This window comes from Anopheles stephensi, chromosome 3, assembly GCF_013141755.1.
Source record: "Anopheles stephensi strain Indian chromosome 3, UCI_ANSTEP_V1.0, whole genome shotgun sequence".
NCBI classification, from domain to species: Eukaryota; Metazoa; Arthropoda; class Insecta; order Diptera; family Culicidae; genus Anopheles; species Anopheles stephensi.
Genome location: NC_050203.1, coordinates 61,911,694 through 61,935,157, shown reverse-complemented (window position 1 = coordinate 61,935,157; position 23,464 = coordinate 61,911,694). Strand labels below are relative to the sequence as shown.

The following is a 23,464-nucleotide window of genomic DNA, read 5'->3' as shown; positions in this document are numbered from 1 at the left end:
CCCCAGATCCACGAACCCAGACAACGCCGGGCAGGGGCAGCGAGATGAAAATAATTTTGGATAATTATCTTAACGTTCGCATTATCGTACTGCTGCTTCTCTCGGGTGCCTATCCCGATGCGCGTGTGTGGGTTGTTGAGTATGTTTGGCGGTTTTCTGGGATCGGCTTTCGGGTGTAGTAAGTAAGTGCGCTTGTGTTGTTGGTCCAGCAGCCTGCTCTCGGGAACTGCTAGACTGGGAATTGGTTTAATGAAACGGTAAAAAGCGATGATGATTCTCGTTCCTCTTCCGGGGGTTGTTCAACCCTTCGTGGTGCTGTAGTGCTTAATCGTACGAGCACAGTGTTTATGAGCTAGGGTACGGCAGCTCAACATCGTGCTTATTCTGCCCGAACCCCGCTACTTGTTTGCAGTTGACAAAACAGAATTAAACTCCAATCCGGTTTCGAAGGACCAAACGGCACACCAGAGAGGAGGGATGCAAGGATATGTTGGTGCGTTTGTGCACGCTTGATTCAATCCAAGCAATCACGAAGGGATCGAAGCGAAAAAAAAGGGATCGCAATCGGTGGTGTGTGCGGTTCGGGGTTTTGTTGGGATGAGATTTAAAGAGCCATCGAGAGATTATATGTGACAGCAGTAGGAAACAGAAGGGTCATTTTGATGAGAATTGGCTTGGGTGTTGCGTTCCAGATTTGAATCTGGTTGCAATATTCGTCACGTCACTTCGATGATGCGTTATTTATTAGAAGCTGGTAATTGAATTTCCCAGAGAGGGTCTGCGAAATTGATCCTTGAACTAGCGCCGTTGGGAATGGTAATTGTGTGGCCTGATATCATGCAGTGAGTGCACGACCGCTCTCGGTCTCGGGTATGAATCTAATTATTTGTGGGCATATTTACTGCATCGTTAAGCTTGTGCCAAAGGAGAGAGGTTCTTTAGTTCTTTACTCGTGCAATAAATTTCACCTTCTTTCAATTGCACTTTTTTAAACTACATCGGTATATCTATTCCAAGAAATCAAAACGTTACCTGAAATGGCTTACAGCCAAACTGTAGCTTGAATGGATTGAATCAACGAAGCCTCCGTGGCTTCATTTTGGGACCCGCTTCTTTCGGATGGGGTTGACAGCCAAGAAGAAGAATATCAAATCGAAATGAATTTTTATTTACACAGACTGGCGAAAAATAAACTTACCGATCTTCGTCTCCCGACCGGGCTGTGTATGTATGTTCTTCACATCCCAATCGGAGCACGGTTCAGAAGCTTGTTTCCAATCTAAGCCACCGAAACCAAACGGGATTTGTTGTCATTTCGGTGTTAAGACATTGTGGTGTAGCTCTTGGAAATGACGTTTTTTTTCTCGGCTGCCTCGGATTATTCAGCAAAGAAGATCCAATTCTTCGAACTACACACATCTCGGTGAAAACATACGAAGACCAACAACAAAAAAAAGTCCACCCTTCCACCGTTGTGCCACCATCGTCGTATTTGCCATCCAAACTGTCAATTTGTCACCCTATCTGTCCCCAGTCTATAGGTAGGGGTTTGGGTTTTCTTCGTTTTTTGTTTGGTGCGAGGAACCCAGCGAGAACCGAAACAAACACGTATAATATGCTCGATTAGTTCAGGGTCGTTTTGAAGCTGGGCACACGTAGTGTTGGTTAGGTGTGGGACAAGGTGAGGAATCGGGTGCAGAGCGGAGCCTGCGATGGAGAAGCATGGTGGCTGACGGGGTGGTCTTTCCTGCTGGCACGGTTCTTAAGCGCTTGAACGCTGGTTTGATGGTGTGTGATGGTCCTATTCTTGACTGGCTCACTGGAAACGTGCACTACTCTACCACATGGGTGTCGATCGATCGGCTGGAGTCTGCTTTGCACAGGGAAATTCGAGTTTATTATGCTAATAAGCGCAATATAATACGCATTTTTTGGTTGTTGAATAATTTCGCCCTCATCCACCGCCGTAGCCGGCAGTCCTCAGTGAAGCTGTCGATTGGGGGCAAACACATATTCGAGGCTATGTACGGAGCAGGAGGAAGGATTTTCTTTCCTAACTCCCGCACGGAAGCTACAGGTACGTGCCCCGGAGTACGAAGCACTCGTAACAGTGAGCTCTTGCACAGTGGGAAAGATTCTCTTTATCCGTCTCTCGGTGAGACTGTGCGGTGCGACAGAATGGAACGAGCAAGGGAGCAAGACATAAATTATTAATATGTAAATGAATCATAAAACCGCCAAAATTTATGGATTTTCTTGGGCTAGGTTGTTCGATTCATTCTGGGCCATTTTTCTGTGCCAAGTCCACCCGTGAGCGGTGTGCCGTGTGCGCACACATACACAACCATCCTCGAACATAATGTTGTTGTGTAGCGTCTGCTGTGGAAGGGAATAAGAGTGGGAAGGGATTTTTTTAAGGGGCAGTTTTTGTTAACTGCTGTCACATCGAGTGTTATCCTTCGAGAGCGTTGGATGAGTTCTACCGATTTACGGCTAACTTGGTTACGCTTCCTAGAGAAAAATTCATCCTCCAGTTATGGTTGGTTGCTTAGCGAGTCTGCTGTCTGTGTCTCGTTTTGGTGTGTTCGGGGCGGGGAGTGATGAACAGAGGCTAAGGATCAGACCAGGCGAGAGAGGGTCCGCCTAAACGTATGCTTGTAAGGATTGGTGAAAGAAAAACTCTGCCCAACTCATGGTTCGATCTCTGACGACGATGCTCTCCTAACCGATGGGAGGAGGGTGGATGGGAGCAGGAAAAACACTTTGTCATCGTAAGCTTTATAGTTCTCTTATTAGAGCAGGAAGAGATGAATGGATTGGCCGTGGAGGAAGCCTACCAGAGAGAAGGTGGCAAAGTGTTGCGTTTTTTTGTAGTGTGGTGCAACAGCGTAGAAAGGAAACACACGAAAGATCGTTGTGTTCGGTTCGGTGTGTGTTTGTGTGTCTGCACTGGGACGGTTCCGCATCCCGGAAAATTCGGAAGCAATGGTGCGTCCCCGGGAATATAACATGGCAAGGGAAAAAAGTCTCGCCTTCAGCATAGAGGGACACCAGTGTTCCTGGTCCTGTTGCTGCTGAAAACGGTGAATGGATAACGCTCTGCACACAAGGAGTTTCTATGCGCCCGTTCCGTCCCATTACGGGAAACGTCCTCAACGAGAGGGATAGATGGTTGGCAGTTTGGTGAACACTTTTCACGGTACAAACGTATAATAACCTTCCCCGAAACAGTCGACCAAAAACCTTGGCCGGGATGGGGGAAAAACGCTGCTTCAATAATACAAAACTCTCGTGATATGGATGGCTGGTTGGTGGTGGGAGGCGCTGGAAAATTTCGGGGTCGTCCATGTCCGAACAAGGGCAACAAGGGGGAACAGGAAGGTGTTAGATATTCGCTATTGAATTATAAATGAACTAATACCATAACACTCTGCAATATCGCCTGTTTGGTGTCCTGCCACCGTTCAGCCCCGACAGGGTTTAGTTTCCGGTCGTATCGTGTATTCAACAAATCGACAATAACAAAAAAATAAAGAAAGAAGTGGAAAGTGTAACCGATAGCAGCGGCAAAAGAAAATACTTCCAGCAGCAGCAGCAGCAGCAGCAAACTGAGGGACGAAAGGGAGGACACTATGGAAAACCCGGTGCTGCCCGGTCTCTGCTCGCTGTCCGCCACCCGTAACCATCGGAAGGGTCCTAGTAACGGGGTGGTTCGTTCCTCTCCCTGACTGGCGAAAGCACACCAGCGAAACGACCAGCGACCGACGGTATGGATGAGTTCGTCATGATTGGAGTAATATTTGAATCTTTGATGGCCCGCTAGAACCGGCTCCGAATCTTGCCTCGGAGATTCACGCGATACGAAACCGTCTTCATCAAGCTCTCCCGCGTTTATGGCTGTTCGTTCATTACTATTTGATCGGATTTTTATCTCAATCCATCGCCGTGCCCCGCTAGGAGAAGGGCTGGTAAGGTAGTAATTCGCAACGGAATGAGTGGGTGCCAGGGGATTCGGTTGTGCATGCGGTGAGAGATAATAATCTTTTCAGCCGTTTTGCTTTTTTAACAGCACCAATATAAACGAAAATGGTTGCGCAGAAATTGGGTGGGTAAAACCGTATCGAAATCAAATATTTCTAAGCAACAAATACACACACACACACGCACACGAAGATAGAAACAAACGCACGGGCAAGATTCGTTTGATTCATCCTGCTGGAACAACAACATAAAACATTGGGGTCTGGTGAACATAATTTGAAATCGATATATGACTTCAAGATGGGAGCGTTGAAGCAGAAGGAAAGAGGAGGATCTCAGTATTATATGTGCTGGGCGAAGTTTTGTCTTGGAAGCTTTTAAATGTCAAAAGCATACGGAAAGTCTTAATAGGAGGCGGCGTGGCGTGGATGAGCATCCAGTCGGGGGGAACAGCAAGAAACGGCTCGCAATCTTCTAATTTAGTGATACAATTAGATTCTCATTTGTAGTAACGTCAAAGAAAGATTTTTTGGGAGCCTTAGATAGAACTGTAAGCAGATAAATTACTTGTTCTGCAAATAACAGTGTAAGTCCACTAGGATGATAAGAAATGAGCTGTAAAATAGCATAAATTTACAATATATCTCTAATATATATCCTACCGTCGTTGGATGGATCGTTTGAAGGATATGACGGGTAGCAAGGCGGACTAAAACTGCCTCCGTTTATAAGACGAGTGATTTAGTACGCAACACTCTCACGCACACGAAAACCTCCCTTTTCTCGGAGTATGATAAACGGTCGTCGATTCCGGATAGCTCCTTCTTTTCGTTCCTACCATTTGTCATCGTTGCCTCTAGCGTTGGTCTGGTGCTGGGATCTATCGGGTTCGCGCGTAGAGCCCACCACCAACGATAGTTTCGCCGTGCTCTGGGCTGTTGTCTAGCAGCGCGGCGGTCACTGTTGCCATCATGTCTGCCTGCCCAAAAAGCTACCTCGATGGGAAGTTTGTGGCTGTGGCTGATCCTCTGCTGCCCAAAGCGACGGCGGGGCGATGTCGGTGGTGTGGCTGGTCCCATTCACGGCACTGTTGCTGTGTGTTGGAGCGAACGAACTGATGGCCTTTTAGCTTTTACTGCTTCGCTAACCCACCATCACCCCCTGCGCCCCAGTCCTTGAGAAAGCGTCTCAAAGTGATACCTCTCTCTCTCTCCCCCTCGCTCCTTCGCTCACTCTCGCCCTCCTGATGTCCGCCTTGCCCGCCGGAGGTTGATGTTTTTCGTGAAAAGTGATTCCGGTTGAGCTGTTGATGATCATGATTAATATCGAAAATTTGTCAAATATGATAATGAGCATCTCCAGATTCGCTTCTCCGGTTTGGCACACAAAACGCTTCACCCACTCCCGCCCCCGGCCAGTGTGAAGGTGGGTGACGATTGTGCATGCAAACATTGTAGAGTATGCTAATCTCCGAGCCATGTTGAGCGTACAGTATCAATGAGAAGAGGTACTGCTGGCAGGGGACGGTTTGTGAAGTTGAGTTTGTCGCTAGACGGGGCAGAGGGTTTGTGGTTCGAATCGTGGCGGATTCCACAAGAGTTTTGTATCGGGTGAGTTCTCCCAGCGTTTCGTACAGTAGTGATAAAAACCTTTAATTCGGTCGGGCGTGGTTGGTTCACGATTGGAGGCGAGACCAAGGGAATCGATGGGGTTTGGGGCGGACAGAACTTCCTAGAACTGGACAGATTCCCGTCCGGCAAGTTCATCTGCGGAAGTATTCAACGAAAAAAAAAAACAGGGCTAACGCACATAACTGGCTCACGAGAACGCGCGTGCTATGGTGTGTGATGGGGCGATGATTATGATGATGATGCCTGTGCTCCGAGGAGTGTCGTCTGCTAGTGTGTAAGTGTTGAGAATGGTTTTAGATGCTTTCGTGATGATGCCATTGTGACCACACGCTCACAAGATGCTCGCTCTTCGTAGCAAAAATAACAACGGGGCAGCTTTGGAGTTGGTTGCAAGCGATGTGTGTTAGCATTCCTCGTTAGGCGGTCGCGAAGAAGCGACTGGTTGGCTGAGCCGTGCGGATAGTCTGGCCGACTGGTTGGCATGGCCGGTTGGTCAAAGTTGGAAAGCAATACCGGTTTGTGATATGCTGAATTTTTATCACCATGCTCGTTTACTCGGGTCTCGTATCGCTTCTTTCTAGCTCGGCAGCTCTCATTCACACATTCGCCACGAACGGAGGGGGGATCATGCTCAGCATCGAAACGAATATAGCGACCCAATAGTTTTACAACGAATCTATTGCGCAGCTTCTTTTCCCTTTTGTATTATTCGGCCGAGTGTATTGGGTAGTTTTTATTCGCGTTAAAAATATGTTTAGCTGGGCTGGAAATTTTCATTTCTAGAAGATGATGAAATTATGACCTTTTCCAGAAGGGAGGACAAACTGATGCTGGGAAGCACGCGCCGAACCTTAACGTTGTGCGATGGGGAAGAAGAAATCCCCAAAGGGAGTGGCGATTTCAAAATCATTGCAAGATGGGGGTAAAAACTCCAAGAACTATAATAAGAGGAATCGCGATAGTATTTCGTTAAATCGCTTGAAAAGTGTGGGATCTGGCGAAAGCTATCCATTAATCAAGCATCGTCCGTTTGCTGCTAGCGCTCAGATAGCTGAAAGGGAATTGGCAGGACTGTGAACTTGCCTGACATGCTTCAACACCGGTCCCTTTAAAGCGCGCGTAGCTCGGCGCATAAATCACCAAAGTTTGATTTCTTGCACGGAAAGCCATTACCTGTTTTTTTTCTGTTCTGTTGTGTGTATATGGTGGAGCGCTTAGATATCCTTTCCGCCCACGGGCAGTGCGAAACGGAATCCATTAAGCATAATTAATTCTAATTCCTCGCTTCTCCTCTTGTCATCCCATTTTATTATTTGCAGTACGCGCCGGAGGAGTACACGCACGAGAGTCCGGTTTCGGGCGGGCAGAGATATACGTCACCGAAAACGGGAGGCGCACTGTATCAACCCGAGCCGTACTACGACTCGCCCGGTGGTTCCTGGTATCCGTCTTCATCGAGCGGAGCGTACGCGCCACATTCCGGCACCGGTGGTTACCACAACGTAGGTCACAGTGCTCATCTCGGCGGTGGAGCTGGTGGTGGACCACAGCACAACCATGACCAGTATGCCATGTCACCGGTCGGCGTTCCGCACATGGATGGCGGCCATCTTTCACAGGTAGAGTATAGTTTGTCCTGCGAGATTATCGCGACAACTTTTGCGGCCAAATTCTTATATTGCATGGATGTTCTGTTTTTCTTCCTTACTTGATGCACACACGCGCACGCACCGGGATTGTACTGTCACTTTCGATACACTCGTCACCTGAAATGATGCAGAATCAAACGCAAACACTTCCACCGATGAGCACGTTCCGAGGCAATAACGCACAAATACCGGCTATTGGTACGCAGGGGCAGAACTCACCCGCAATCTACAACGCAATCGCGGCCGGCCATCACAATCAGCATGCGCAACATAGTCCAATTGTACAAAACGACACCCTGGTCGGCAAGGCACTACAGACGGTTCGTATATACCATACACGGTGTTTTGGATGTGTTTTGTGTGGTGTGACGCATGTTAAAGATCCATTGCCATTGCTTACGCTGAAGTTTCTCGTGATCTCATGTTCATGAGCTTGATTAGTTCATACCGATCGCAACTGCAAAAAGTAGTCTAACTGGCTTATTGTTCTTCATAAAGTACGCTTAAAAAAGCCTAAAGAATATGAAAAACAAGCACATTTCAATCGAGATTGTAGTGGTATGTGGTAATGGATGTATGTGAGCAACAACAAAAAAAGAACAGAAAACTAAACAAAACAGAAAAATGACTGCAAAAGGTGGCCATGTAATGGGCTACAGCCTGAGCGCACCGACAAAAAAAAAACATAATCCTTTTACATGGTCTTGTATTAATTCATTCCACCCGGCGGCTCCCTTTTCTCAACCCTTTTTCTTCACTATTTGTGCACACTCAGATGTACCCAACCGATCAGAGCATAAGCAGTTACGGCTCCAACCCCAACACCCCAGTGAACTCACCTCCACCCCTAACGTCCCAGCAGCAGGCACAGCAGCAAGTTCAGCAGCAACAGTCCCAGCAAACGACACAGCAAAGTATTCATGCCGCCGGTACCGTACCGGGCAGTGCGAGTGGAGCAACCGGTGGTGGTGGTGGTGGTGGTGGTGGTCCCGCTTCCGTCAGCGTTACTTCGGCGGCCACCGCGGCGGCAGTGGCGGCCGCGAGCGGTACCTGGCAGCAGATCAATCCGGTGATCAACAGCAACGGTGGCGGTCCGGCTGTGCTCAACAGCCTATCGAACGGTTCCTACGCTCCCGAGTTAGTGCATCGAGGTCTACCACACATGGTAAATATGTTCTTCTTCTTATTGGCTAATTGCTGCAAGCTTCTATCCTTCTTTCAATGTTTCGTTTTGTGATCATTTATCGTGTTGAAAAGCTCGTTTGATGAAAAGCTATTTGTTGTCACCGGTTTTTGAGACCCAGGAGTCCGAGGGTCACAGTTTACTTTATGCGCCACGCATTATTGTTAGGAATTTTGTATTTCGTTTCCCTATTTTGTTTCATCTTTTGATAATGATGTATCTTTGTACGAAAGATCAACTTTCTCTTTATCTTATCGTTTGTTTCATTGCTTTGTAAACGCTTTGTGCCTGGTATAATAAGTGCAATAGTAACTGGAATTTAATAATATTTCCCTTATTGTACATCAGCATGTGACAGCTTTTATTTATTACATATTTAAATTACTATGCAAAGGTTGTGTATCGCTGTATATCTGATAAGCTTTCTGTAATTTTGTGTCCATGAAGTAATGATGTGAATTATTGTTTTTTTTTATGCTAAAGCACTAAAGCATTCAGAAAACTTCGATACGAAAGCCACCGCAGTGTGTCGGTGATGTATTTACGTTTTCCTAATTGTTAAAATATCCGAGATGTGTTCAAAACGTGTACCGGGAATATTAAAATATCATTTATTACGAAAATAGCTCGGTGATTTTTTTGTTGTGATTTAAAAAGTTATTTTACGGAAATTTGTTTGAAATCCAAAGATAGATATTTGGCTAAATTTATCAAGTTTTGAAAAATTATTGCACAGGGTAGTTCTCTAGTTAAAGACGACATTTTCACACCTTTTGATCGCATCTCGTGGTTTGATTTTGTAATGCTTCTATTCTTCAGTTTCTTTGTCTAATATCGATCCGTTCCGTCTCCTGAAAGCACAATTTCCAGTACAGTGGTCTTGGCACAAAACATCCAGTAAAGCTATACTTTTACCATCTAAATCGCTCTATCGCTCTTTCCCGATTGTTTAATTTTATTTTTTGAATGCGTGTTATTTCAAACAATTTTTTGTTGATGCATGTTTTTTTGTGTTTATTTCGTATTTTTCCCGATAGGCCAATTCCCCCGAGATACTAGACGATGCGATCGTGTCGCTACTACGAGAGCATGAAAGTGTCGCGGTAAGTATATGGTGCCGCTACAGCGCAGCTTCCAGCGGGAGGTTCAAAGTTGAAGAGAGCAATCACAATGTTGTTTAATGTCAAGGCAGAGGGTGTGCGGTATGAGCTAGCACTGTTCGAACCATTTCTGAGCTCCGTTCAACATGAAGATGGACATTTTCTGTGAGAAGAGCAGAGACATATTTTACTAATCCTTTATAGCTTAAACTTCATCTTATAAGGTGTGTCCAGATGTACACGAAAATGGTTCACTTCATTTTGAACAGAGTTCAAAAAAATGGTTCGAATGTTGCTAGTTTTTCTCAAACACCCTGTAATTCCGGCCAGAGAAAGAGGACAGTCTTGTACTACAACCGTTGCACATTGTACCTTTAGCATGTAAATTCCATTGAATAGGTGGAATAATGCGCACATCTCCAGCAACCTCTAATGTTCGTTTATGTTGAAGACGTTTTCTTTCTTCGTACCCCGATTGTCAACTTATTCTTGCATATTTTTATAATTTTCTCTTCCTACATACAATTTGTAGACGTATTATGGTGTGATGTGTATTGTAAAGTTGGTTTTTCATCGTACACTTTTGCCGAACCGGACGATGTTATTGTCCGTATAATGTGGTTGGTTATTTGATAATGCGAATATGCTTTTTTGGTTGTTTTTTTGAATTGCTTTCATTCATCGTATGCCGGTTATTGTTTGTGTTCCATGCTTCCTCCGTTATCATTTGACTCCGCCATATGAGCGCAAGAATTGTGCGACCTGTCTATGCTTGAGGATCTGCATCATTGTACTAATCGTGTCGTTTGGTCCGGTTTCATTTTTGTTTCCCCGCTCATATCTCGTCCGGGGTCCCGCAGCAGGCCTTGCAAGGGTCACGCATGGAGGAACGGCTGGACGATGCCATCAACATACTGCGGAACCATTGCGAACCGCAGGTCGGTGTGTCGCTCTCTTCAATCGATCCCGCCTCCACCGTTTCGCCGTACTCGACCGGCAGTGCGCCGATCATTCCACCTTCCTCTCAGTTGCAGCACGACGCACCGGCCGAACTTTCCACCGTCCCTGTGAAAACGGAACGACTCCCCGGCAGCGGCGGCCCGGCAGTGTCCGTGAACAACAGTAAGTTTCGCTTCGTACCCTCGCGCCGCAATCAAGCACACAAAAATACTCATAGGTGATTTACTATAAACGTTATCATCTAAAAACCCCAGTTTATCATTTATCCTCAGAGAAACGTAAAGAACCTCCAGACTCCGATACCAAACCGAGCAGCTCCGTGCAGGGAACAGCGAAAGGTGCCAAACGGCAGCGCAAGTAGTAAGTGATTCTTTATGGTTTATTCGCGTACGACTGTAGTATTGGTTGGTGGTGGTGTGGGCTACTTACTAGCTAGCACGATGCTGTGTGGATGAGACGTTGTGCTTTTGAATCCACCTTCAGGAGCCAATTACATCGTACACCGTGCTACCTAGCATATGTTTTGTGTTTTACATTTTTGTTTTTTGGTTCAATTCATAACACTGTTGTGTTTTTGTTCTTTTTTCCTTCCCTTTTCCATTTCACTGTGTACCGCGAAACTGTGTTTTCCGACCGGGTTTTATATGTTTTCGTTTGCGCATTCTATCGTTTTGTATTGATACTTTGAACGTTAACATTCGAACTAGTAGTAAAACCTCGCGCAGTTGTTCTAGTGCTGACGACGACGACGATGACGACGATTTGGATCCGCTGGCAAAGGATCGAAAGGAGAGGGAGCGAAGGCAAGCCAACAACGCCCGGGAAAGGTAAGCTGTTTTGCGTGTTTTAGGTTCCTCTTGGCACAAGAAGTTAATATTGTCTTCTTTTTTTTTGAAATTGTCCCCGCGCAGAATACGTATTCGGGATATTAATGAAGCACTGAAGGAATTGGGACGCATGTGCATGTCTCACCTGAAATCAGACAAACCACAGACCAAGCTGGGTATACTGAACATGGCTGTAGAAGTGATAATGACTCTCGAACAACAAGTGCGAGGTAAGTATGGAACAGAGCACGGTAGAAAACAAGGCACACAAAGGGTTCTAATGTTCCGGTTTTGGTTTACAATTTCAGAGCGGAATCTAAACCCTAAAGCGGCATGCTTAAAGCGGCGGGAAGAGGAAAAGGCTGAGGACGGTCCGAAGCTACCACCGCACATCCTACATCAATCAGCCTACCCTACGCTACCTGTAAGTAGTATGAAACAGGAGCACAGGGACTAGAGATGCGATGCTCCTCCTCGCGTAACGGTTCGAGGCGGGATGATGATCATCGGGTCTGCGCTGCATCGATCAACGCCCATGATACTAAAGCTCTGATTTGTTTTCTAATCCTTAATGCTGCCTGCTGCCACTTGTGGAATGATGTGCCAACATTTCAACGCCACCTTCCTCATGACACACGCGGGCTAATACACACATTCAAACACACACACACATCCTCATTCACCAACACAAACGAAACGATGGAATTGCTCGGTGTGTAATATGAAGGGTGCACCGCCAAGTCTACCGCACAGTGGACCACCACAATAGCATACCAATTTTACCTGCTTTATCCGAAGATAACAAACCACAACAACAACAGCAACTACAACTACAACTACAACTACAACACTCTTACAAAATCCCCACAACCAGTCCAATGCAAATAATTAGATGAAAATGGTTTGGGCGTAGGATTGAAGGTGACGGGTTATGACATGGTTAGTTATGTGAATCTGCCATCAACAACTACCGCCAAAGGTGTGTGCGTGCGTGTATGTGGACGGTCAGCAGATAGCGGTAGAGGAAGGAATCGAAAAGTCAAACACAATAGGAAAATGAATGAATTTTAAATCGCGTGTTGAGCACGATACAAGCATACTTGTGTGTACATATGAAACGAAGAATGCGTGGAAAGGTGGCGTGTCCAAGTAGAACAAACCGTTGTACAAAACAACAACAAACAATCACATATTGAGCGCTGCATGTAAGTTCTGGATGCATCACATGGAACATCACAAAGCAAAAAGAAAAGAAAAAAACGGTTCTACGCTCTCTCCCTTGCTCCGGTGGCTGCTGTACTGTTGGACAGTGCGACATATCGGAGTCAGTGTACAGGGGGGGTGGGCTGTATCTTTTTTGTACCAGCTAAGGAACACCCGTAAGAAATACTTAATCGAAACAAAAAAAATCAGCCCAGAAGAAGAAGCTGCATGGGCTGCAATGGGTGTATGTAAAAAATACGTTCGAACTTATTTTTTAAGAAATCCGTACCCCTGTCCACAGTGTGCATGTTTTATAGGCGAAACAGTCTAGGCTAGGACGATTATGCTTGGCACATCACGCGCACACGCATGATACTACTGAAGAAAAAGCCCGGGGACACGAACAGTTCTCTTCAAAAATTAGCTTATACCATTACACATAGTACTTCGGGCAGTAGTGTACACGAGGAAGGGTTTTTTTTTTGTTGTTGTTGCTCTGTTGTTATAAATCTCGGGGCGAGAAGAGCAACATGGAACCCCACAATCAGATTCCTAATAGGCAAGAAGGCAGAACGAGATGGCGACATTGTGAAAAAGCGTTATAGCGGAAAACAGTAATAATATCATTTAGTATTCTCTATATATACAACTTATATATATAAAAAACTATATCAATATAAACAAAACGGAAGGGCAACAAGAGAGAGAGAGAGAGAGAGAGGTTAGGAAACGTGGTAATGTCGTACTTAGGGAAGGGATGAATTTCCATGAAATCAAGCCAAGAAGAATGAAAGCATCACGAAGAGATCATTTTCCTTGCTTACCAGCGCAAGATGCTAGGTATTTAATAGCGACAGAATGATTGAATCATTCAAACCCCGCACTAGTAGATCGAGCGCAATCGGAGAAAGAATTATGCACCGCCACCCGCTACACCACAACAGGGGAAAGAGATAGATAATCAATGCAGTGTGTGTGTGTTTGTGCGTTTGTTTGGCAGTTAACAATCGTCTGATGGTAGGAAAACGAAATTTCATCGTAATTCATCCTTTATTTTATTTCGGTGACCATTATTCTCAGCTGTGTGTCTTGTCGCATATCGCTTACATAGGTGTTCAAGACTTAAACCAGTACTTAGTAAGTGTCCAGTTACCAGTGTACTTATATCGTACTTTTCCATCACGTTTGTTCTTATGTTTTGTGTCTAGTAATAGAGCGTACAATGGAATGGCAGCAAGTTGTTAGTCCAGTTGTTGGGATAAAAACATCGGTTTCGAAATTAACCTTTCCCACCATCAGACGAACCACAGTTAACGAAAAAAAAACAATGCATAGAACGACGAGACAAATCAACAGGCAGGAGTGCTGCTGATCAGTGCTGATAATCAACGACAGTATTTTCCGTTTTTACGGAACTACGGTGTACCGTAGTTTCCGATTCAAATCATGCTATACAAGATCACCATTTACTTTTGTAACGTACATCTGCTTTGATAATCTGACAACCAGTAGCACAACATCGCACTGAACTAGTTTGATAATTATTGTACAACATATGATCCGATTTTAAGTGTGTACCGTAAAGCTATGCGGTGAGATACCCAGCTGAAACAGCGGATTGATTTTTAGAGGGTGGCGCTGAATGATTTTTTTTGCCGTCCCTCTTGGTGTAGGTAGGAAACGAAAATGATTACCTTACGGGAATGTTTTTTTTTAAATCGGCTTCGAGATCAACTCGAGGAGCAACAACGGCACGCTCTGTGGATGTTGTGTACACTAGAAAGGGCGCACCACAACACAGTGTTTACAAAGATGTGATAAAATTATTCGTGAAAACAGACCGTTTACAGTACCAGAGCGAGCGAGCGAGAAAAGAGAGACAGAGCAACAGAGGGAAGAAATAGAATAAGAAAAATACTTCAGGTAAATCAAGTGCATGCAACGATTTCACACATTCACACCATCGACACAAATCAATCAAAAGGGCAGAACTGGCGGCTATGTACACCGTTGTATTAGTATTTTCCGTTTAAGCATCTCGTTTGAGGCTTCTTTTCATTGCCCTTTTCGTTCGAGATGTCAATTTAGCGATTTGGATTTTCTGAAATGTGTCGCGACACACGCCAATTTTTAGTTCGGCAATACAACACTTACCTAATAAACCTCGATGGTTGATTAGCTGCAAACAGGTATTAGTATTATTAACGTCTTTCTTTAACAGCAAACAGCAGCAAGTGTAAAACTGTATCGTTACATCATACAAAATGGCCTCAAAAGCGTGTGTCGCCACACATAAGCAGATGTTCCGACTACAACCTAGGCTACATATTATGCGAGATGCCAACTAGATTTCGGTTAAAAGGGGGGCGAAATTTTTACATTAAAATCGTGCTATTTCTCTTTTCAACCGAAAACTACCATGGCAACGCATAGCAAGCGACCGAGAGGGCTAGAGGGAAGCGAAATCTTTTTGACATCGCGCATCATGTAGCCTGCCCTTACGAAAAGGCGTAACACAGTAACAGTAACCATGAGATTGTAATGAGTTTTACTTCCACCCTGATACTTCTTTCGCTATCTTTAGCTGGTAATTTTTCTATCGGTTAACTTAGGCATGAATCCTTTACCCAACCTACAGTTTTCTTAATTTAGTTTCTTTCTTTTTTTGCTCTTAAGTTCGCTCTTGACCGTTGATTTGCCTACACACACACACAGCCAAATTGTGTGATTCATGTTTTTGTGGATTTTTACACCGGCGAAAAAGCAAGAAAGAAAAACAAACAGTTTTCCCCACAACAACCTTACAAAACCGATTCTTTTTTATTTAGAGAAGCAAACAAACAAAGTGTTGTTATGTTTATTATATATAGTTCTCCAAAACGCGATCGTGACGGGGAAAAGGGCGACGAGCAGCCCCGCTCGATCAGTGTATTTTCTTCCATTTGATTTGGTATTTTGTTTCCAAAGCAAAACCAGAAAAACAAAACATACGTGAAAGCACATAGAAAGAGATAGAGAGAGAGAGAGAATGAGCGCGGCACATTACACCACGTGGGGTGCGTTACAGATTTATTTCGCCATTTGAAAATGTACACCTTCCAATGTTCGTTTTATGTTTATTATGCTATTTTAATTATTTTATTTTACCGCCGTAGTAATGGTAATAATGTTTTAAGTGAACTCTATTGTAGCAAAGGTGCGCGCAAAGAAGGAGGAAAAACAAAACACACTAGGAAAAAAGGGGGGGCAAAACACTCCACACACACACATAAGTGCGTGTGTGCGAATAAGCTAAGCGAAAAGAGTATTTTTACGACAGGAGGAGTACATATTATTTTCTTAATGATGCTTTAGTTGTAGCTGTCCTTTTTTATACATACAAGTGTTGGATACCATTTCCTTATCCCCCCCCCCCCCCAACCCCGGAAACTAGTTGTTAAACTAGCAACAGTTACAATCGTTGTACATTACCGGGCAGCGAGTTACACGAATGGATAAAGGCGTAGAAAACGGAAGAAAGAAGCACTAAGAGCAAGTCCTGCCATGACAATGGCAACCCTTTTTATGGTGTATTCCTTATTTATCATGGATTTAGTTTTGTTTTGTGGTTCGCTGGTTTATACTGTTCCTGTTTTTTTTCGACTCTATTATTTCGCTTTCACTTTGCCAAAAAGCCATGCTACTCTCGCAAGAAGCACACATTTATTCATGCAATCGAACGCAAGTTTTACAACGAAAAACGTTAGGCAAATCAGAAGGAAATGAAAACAATGGCTCTGTGGAAGAAAGTAGATGAACACAAATTTGTGCAAGCCACACTATCAAAGTCAATGCAAAAACACAATTCCTCTCGTTAAAATAAGATCGCGCTCATTAAATCATTGTCAGGTATTTCACTAGCAAATGGAAAGAAGAGGAGAAAAAAAAGCAACAGTATAAGCAACACACAAGCAGCGCAATGCAAATCAAAATGAGCGCATGGAAATCCATGGCAAATCGTAAGGAAGGGCAAAAAGTAGACAAGCAAGCAACATAAAACACAATCATCATTAAAAAAAAAAAAAACGAATGAAATGGCAAAAGGGGTGACAAGCAAAACGAAGGGTAACTGTGGTGGAAATGAATGATGATAACGTACAGTGATGTAATGATAATACCAGCGATGGCTACGTTTTAATGGAAAAATTATATGAAAAAGGAAAAACTGAAAACACACAAGATCACAATCACAGACAGCAACAGCTACACGAAGGAAGAGGTAAAGCAAAACAAACAAACAAAAAATGGAGGAAAAATCATTACAATGTATATTATGTTATTAAAATAAATGTGCCATTTTTCCATAATAATCTCGTGTCCGGGAGAGCTATGTGCTCTGCTGGGCGCTTGTTTTACAACAAGACATTAAATGTATCCGAAAATAGTCGAGCAAACCAATAAACACGCAAAAATGCATCGGAAATGTTTGATGCAATCACGCAACGCCACAGTGGTTCCGTAAGGGGATTAAATTGAAAAGATTAACTTAAGTATTTTTTATATTTTTTTTCAATAAACTACAGGACCGAACTAGGAAGAATACAATAAATCAATTGGTAAAAATCATTGATTTTTTAAATAAAAAAAGACAAGCTGAGTGATTTTTTATACAAACTATTTTACACTTCTAGAGATACTAGGCGTCTCCATCGACAATTTTTCTTGTTTTTTATTTACTCATAGTTAAATAGTCAGCCCTGTCAAGGTCATTCCCAGCTGCGAACCGGGCCCACGGTAATGCGGACCTCTACCGAAACGAATGTAATTTGTTAAATTAAACAGATTTAAAAGAAATAATTAAAAATACGATTATTGCCACATTTGCTCTGCAGGCTCTTAGTGCATTTATTTGGTTGCATTTTATTGGTCTACCACTTTTAACACACATTAATTCTAAACACCACGAACGTGAGGGTTTTTTTTCTTTATTTTCAAACAACACTCGACAGCACACAGCAATCAGGGCCTAATCAATCAATTTAAACACGAAATACTACCGAAACAAATGTAGAAGAATCACGCTCCACACCAAATTAACTCCCCCCCCCCCCCCCCTCTCCTAAAACGTGTTAGTGATCGATCGTGGGCAACGATTGTATCTTTCGATGGGCACGCAACTTATCCTTAAACACCGGCGTGCCCGCCTTAATCTCTTTGCCCTGCAGCATGACGACGGTCGTCGCCGGGTGCAGCTCGTTCGAGCGGAATGCCATCTCGTCACAAAAGTTGGCTGACATCGTTTTCGTGAGCAGCGGCGACTTGACGGGCTTGCGGAGTACTCGCGTGCAGGCCGGCCGTCGTGTCGACACCTGGAACAGCGAGTTGCCCGGGAACTTGTGCGGTAGCACCGCACTGAACGGATCGACGAACCCGCTCGGCGGTCCGATGCTCCGCTCGCTGTTCACGCTATCGAAGGACGCCTTGGAGTTCGTGCCCGTGTCGGCTGTTTTGGGTTTTTCACTGGCCCGCCGTTGCTTCTCCAGCTTGACGGTTTGGAAGTTTTTGATAAAGTTTCGCGTCGACTGCGATATCATCTTGCCGTCCAGCAGCACTGTAACAAAAGCGAACACGTGTTTGAATTGAAAACGGCACAAAGACAGGTTGCATGTGTACTGACGTAGCTTATGCCCGGCGGCTGCCGTGACCTTCTCCCGGTAGTGCACATCGCGCTGGGCCGAACAGCCCTGCAGATCGAGAACACGCAACGAGTACAGTGCACTGATGACGGGCGTTATGTCGTCCGTAGATTTGAAATTGTTCTCCGAGGCGAGCAGAATTTCCAACTTCCACAACGGTTCCAGTGCGTCGATGTTGGCTAGCTTCAACTTTTTTATGTTCAACACCTTCAAATGGTTCTGCGGAGGAAACAGGAGCATCGGATAGAAATGAAGGACACATACGCTGTGGAAATTGCCCCCAAAATCGGATGGCACCGAAGTGTTACTCACCGCCAAAGCGCACAGACATTCCGGGTCAAAGTCGAACCGTACCGCCCCATCCAGCTGCTGCCGTTCGATGTGGAGTTGTTCGAGCTTTTTGAGACTGCCTAAATTTTCCAACCGCGTTATTTTGTTATAGCCCAGGTAGAGTTGCTTCAGGTTTTTTAAACTGTCCAGATTTTCTATTTTGCGCAGATTGTTCCACTGCAGGTACAGGTGCGTGAGGTGCGCGAAGGCGCTCAGCTTCTCAATTTTGCTTATCTGGTTGTTGTGCAGATACAGGACGAGAATATTTTTCGTCGGGTAGATGTTGTTCTGTAATGGAAAATGTTTAAAAGTATGAAAGCATTCCCCATTTGCGCGACGATGCAGCTTTAAATTGACTTCGAACTCCAACAAGTTCAAACAAGTTCAAAGAAAGGGGAAAAAGTTGAGTGAGACTCGCTGGAAAAAAGCTCCAAAAATAGTTGGGTGAAAGTTTCGCCACCGCAAAGCGGAAAACTTTCCACGAATCTAAAGCGGCACACACTAGAAAGGAAACGACGCTTTTGCGCGCCGTTTTCGCGTGAGGCAATGTGCTGATGGGTATGTTGAAAAGCTGACCTTTTCAATTCCACTGGCTGGGTATGACTTGACAGCTAATGTATGTGAGTGGGAAAGGAGTCCTTGGCAGAAAGGATTGGGCCCGGAACTCTATTGGGACCAATGGATGCCGGTGGAGAAAGCAACCAATCATTTGCTCGCACATACAAAAGGGCAGGTTCTGACGAGTATGGTTCGCGAATAATTGATAACCTCATTCTTCATAGGTATGAAATAAATCGATTTTGAGATTGAAAATCGTATTATAAATAATTTGATATAATTTTTGAAACTGCTAAAGGACATACTTACAATCTTGGTCATATTTTTATCGTTCAGATAAAGGTGCGTTAGGTTGGTTTTAGCCTTTTTCGAAAACACTTTATGTTTGGTCATTTTAAGGCGGCTTTCACTTGCTCACGGCCTTAACTGGACACAAACGATTTTAATGAATCAAGTAGCCTTATTTTTTTCCCCCTAGCGTTCAAGATCGCTAGCAACGTGTACTTGCACTTTTCCAAAGGACATACACAACAACCCCCGAGGACCGCTCCGGCAATGCAACGGCACTATTCCCCTTTTTCGCGCACTGAACTCTGGTCCGAAGGTGAAACAGAGGCCTGCCAGAATTCCCCAAATTTGCCTTGAGGTGGTTCTATAATTGGACAAACGATTTTCTAGTTCAAGAGAACACCTTCACTAAAGTGCACCTGGGACGGGCGATTGAGTGCGCTGGTATGAACTGTCGAAGGGAAGAGCGCTAGCAAAAGACTAATTTCCAGCGGCCGAAAAGTAAACAACTGTTATCGAAAGCGGGCAGCTCGCGCTAGTAACGGTTGCTACGTCTAGCGTATTCGACAGGCTTGTTTAATTGACGCCCGACATTGCTTTCCCGAGCGGCGTTGTGCTATTGCGGTGTGCGCGATGGAGGGAGGGAAAATCGAAAGTAGGGTGAGAAGTAGGCGCCTGGTCGTTTTGCACATTGCTTCGGGTGAGAGAGTACCAGGAGAAGGTATCAGGGAATGAAACATGTCCAACTCATAAAATGGATTAATCGAATACACAAGGTAGTAAAATAAAATCCTAAAACTTCACAATAACAAGACCATCGCTGATATTATCAATTGCAAAGTTAGTTCTTCAAACAGCCGAAACAGCAAGATGAGAAGAGATTTTAAAACTGCTCACCACCGTGAGAAGGCTGCTCGAAACTGTAACTGCAGGATCTTTGCTCTCAGCAGCAAGTACTCGAATTCCGTGGTTTTGTTGTGACAGCTCTCTGTTTTGGTTGTCAAAAAGTTGTTTGTCATTTTGGTTGCTGTATGAATGGAGCAGGCTGTACAATAATACCTTTAGCCGCCATTTTAATTTGAGTTTATGAATTTATTTCGGAGGTTAAATGTGCTTTTATGAACTCTTATTTTTTGTAACAGATCTAATTCGGTGGTAATTTGTTTGTGAAATGTTAAAATCTTACTGTGGTGAATTTATTTCCGGAAAAAGTCGTCCTCATCCTCCGACCGTTGTACGTCAGATGTTCTGCATGGTGCAACCTTCCCTACAGCTGTTTGTGTTTCAGTAACTTCGGATTTGTATTGAGTTCGCCGCTGCCGTAGATCGCTTTTACCAAACGTTAAAGAAAGTTATTGCATTTCTCGGCCAGTTAACATAAAATTGTGTGCAAGGTACAAGAGAACTATTTCCTGTTTGTTTGAGCTGTTCGAGGAAATAACAAATACGTCCGATTTGTTTATATTCATTCACGGAGCTTTGCTTTGTCATGTACACATAACCTCAATGAGATTTTGTTTGGTGTTCCGACTCTTCCGTAGATGTTCCTGACCCGCTCCGAGTACGACCGTGGTGTAAACACCTTCTCGCCCGAGGGACGCCTTTTCCAGGTTGAATATGCCATCGAGGCGATCAAATTTGGATCCACGGCGATTGGAATTAGCACACCGGAGGGTAAGGAATGTTCCCGGCAGTTCGGCCCCCGGTGACAGTGATGATGACGGGCGGAATTCTGATCGATGTTTGTTGCCTTCCAGGTGTTGTGATGGCGGTAGAGAAACGTATTACCTCATCGCTGATAGAACCCTCGAAGATGGAAAAGATCGTAGAAGTGGACCGTCACATAGGATGTGCTACCTCGGGCTTGATGGCCGATTCGCGAACGCTGCTCGATCGTGCACGTATCGAGTGCCAGAACCATTGGTTCGTGTACAACGAGCGCATGTCGGTAGAATCTTGTGCACAGGCCGTATCGAACGTGGCCATCCAGTTTGGCGATGGTGACGATACGGACTCGGCCATGAGCCGACCGTTCGGTGTAGCTATACTGTTCGCCGGCATTGAGAATGGTGAGCCGCAGCTTTGGCATATGGACCCGTCCGGGACGTACATTCGGTTCGATGCGAAGGCGATCGGGTCCGGTAGCGAAGGTGCACAACAGAATTTGCAGGTAGGTTTGCTTTAATTAGAGCAGTTTTATCTTGATTTTCCGTTTAACTGACTCGTTCTTGTCCGCTTCCCAGGAGTACTATCTGCCCACGATGACCATCAAGGAAGCGATTAATCTAGCCCTTAGCACACTGAAGCAGGTGATGGAAGAGAAGCTGAACTCAACGAACGTTGAGGTCATGACGATGACACCGAAGGAACTGTTCCGAATGTTCAGCAAGGAGGAAGTGGAAGAGTACATCAACAACATGAGCTAAGCGGGCTGTGTGTGAAGCATATTGCTCCCCGGGATATTTCCACCCACCTTTCTTCGGTCACACACACGGGCACCCTCTTTTTTTTCGTCATGTTATTATCAGCAGACTGGTTTGAGCATCTGGTAGGGCAAGGTATCGCGGTTAACACGTATTTCGGCGGTGTTGAGAAGGAGTTCGAATTTGCTTTCTTTTCGATTAGCAGCTTCTCGACGGAAGCAAAGTAAGACTTGTGCAAGGCAGATAAGAGAATAAAATTTGTTCAAGAAGTGAATGGTTGGTGCAGTTCATTGTGTGTGTGTGTGTGTGTGTGTCTTAAGAAATGTAGCATTTAAGCTTTTCTGGGGGATAGGAAATGAATGTTCTATTGGTTTATTATAGACACACTTTATTGATAGTAAAGCAGGAGAAAATTCATCCTTTGAAAATATTCCACTGGGAAGGAAGCTAATTAAAAGCCCTTTCATTGCCTTTCGATCAAAGAGAGCGAGAAGACCGTTTTCTTAGTCCAACAACCTCATAGGTCATGCCTGCCAGTTCTGGCTTACTAGTCTTATTTGTTACCACCAAGTTGGATAGTCAGTCCTCACTAAAGGGGAACGGTCCAGATGAGGTTTGGAACCCGGTCCTGCCGCGTGAAGACCGGTGCCGCTGTCGCATCAACAATCGGTCCCCCTGTCAACTTTTTTTAAATTAACAAACCTTCCTTATATTAAAACTTAAAAAGCTATCACCGGTTGATGATCTGGCAAGGTCTTACCCCGTCATTTCCGGCTGCCTCCACTTAAATTACCCGTAGCCTGATGGCCAATACAGGGTACGAAGACATAGAAGAAATGAATTAAACACAGTTATAATGTCTCTGCTTAGTCTGCTTCCTTCGCAATAATTACTCCATCTCAAATATTACACTAGCATGAAAAATGAATCAGATGTATGAGTGGGTAGTGATCGTCCGGATTAGTGCAAAAAAGTAATTAGGAAGTTTGTAGCTAAGTGTAAAGGAGTTGTATGAAACGCGTACTCGTTCGTACTTACCCGCGTCCAGCAGGTGAGCTAGCAGAATTCTGTTCAACTGAGTCATCGTGCAGCTAGCGACGGGTCAAACGATCAGAGTTCAAAGTGAGCCATTGGCCATCGCGTCCGGAGGCGAAGCACTGCTTGTTGGTATCGATGGGGTCACTAATAGCGCTCGAACAGCTACGTTCAACTTACGAATGGCTCTGGATCTGGTCATCATTAGTTCACGGGACTTTGGGCCGTTTTTCTTTTATATTATGTACGAAACTCACTCTTTCAGTTTAAGGATGGAGTATGGTACTCCAAAGCGTCAAAGTAAGGGAAAAGATTAATTACAAAATAAGATTTCAAGTTACTTCTGCTCTAGAAGTTGTTTCTTGAAACGTACCAATTTCATGCACGATCGTCATACCCATTCAAAACGCACAAATGCATATCGAACCTCTTCCATCAAATCGGTTTTGTCCGGAGACGAATTTCAGTTGGTTCATGGTTCTTTACCGATCGGATTGCACAAACCACGTGTAGGATTGCGTGTAGTTACTCAATCAAAAGGTTGACATGGGTTCAAACACCATGTCAAAGTTACTCATCTTACTGTTTAGGAGGAGGCGCGTTCGGAAGAAAACAAGTCAG

At 44.6% G+C, this 23,464-nt stretch overlaps 3 protein-coding genes across 10 annotated transcripts in view; 2 read left to right on the top strand and 1 right to left on the bottom strand.

Annotated features, from left to right (window-relative positions):
• Positions 1-16,461, top strand: part of LOC118509338 (protein daughterless) — a 58,754-nt gene extending 42,293 nt beyond the window's left edge. Inside the window, exons 3-12 of one of the 8 annotated variants that reach the window (XM_036049834.1) lie at positions 6,932-7,231; positions 7,393-7,581; positions 8,037-8,426; positions 9,482-9,547; positions 10,408-10,666; positions 10,759-10,864; positions 11,215-11,331; positions 11,416-11,561; positions 11,640-11,755; positions 12,059-16,461. In XM_036049834.1, coding sequence (XP_035905727.1) covers positions 6,932-7,231; positions 7,393-7,581; positions 8,037-8,426; positions 9,482-9,547; positions 10,408-10,666; positions 10,759-10,864; positions 11,215-11,331; positions 11,416-11,561; positions 11,640-11,755; positions 12,059-12,100 — 1,731 coding nt within the window. In that variant the 3' untranslated portion in view covers positions 12,101-16,461. Of the gene's footprint in view, positions 1-6,931; positions 7,232-7,392; positions 7,582-8,036; positions 8,427-9,481; positions 9,548-10,404; positions 10,667-10,758; positions 10,865-11,211; positions 11,332-11,415; positions 11,562-11,639; positions 11,756-12,058 lie in introns of all 8 variants that reach the window. The other 7 variants (XM_036049832.1, XM_036049838.1, XM_036049837.1 and 4 more) reach the window with 7 other exon arrangements.
• Positions 15,613-19,914, bottom strand: LOC118509339 (protein phosphatase 1 regulatory subunit 42-like). The gene is made up of 4 exons (XM_036049839.1): positions 19,407-19,914; positions 18,522-18,827; positions 18,191-18,428; positions 15,613-18,124 (listed from the first exon to the last, which is right to left on the bottom strand). The coding sequence occupies exons 1-4, from the start codon at positions 19,488-19,490 to the stop codon at positions 17,643-17,645; spliced, it is 1,110 nt and encodes a 369-aa protein (XP_035905732.1). The 5' UTR covers positions 19,491-19,914; the 3' UTR covers positions 15,613-17,642.
• A 487-nt stretch (positions 19,915-20,401) lies between these two features.
• LOC118514498 (proteasome subunit alpha type-5) lies at positions 20,402-22,082 on the top strand. Its single transcript, XM_036061430.1, has 4 exons — positions 20,402-20,779; positions 20,927-21,059; positions 21,143-21,555; positions 21,629-22,082. Exons 2-4 carry the CDS (start codon positions 20,927-20,929, stop codon positions 21,809-21,811), a joined length of 729 nt encoding a protein of 242 aa, XP_035917323.1. The 5' UTR covers positions 20,402-20,779; the 3' UTR covers positions 21,812-22,082.
• The last annotated feature ends 1,382 nt before the right edge of the window (positions 22,083-23,464 follow it).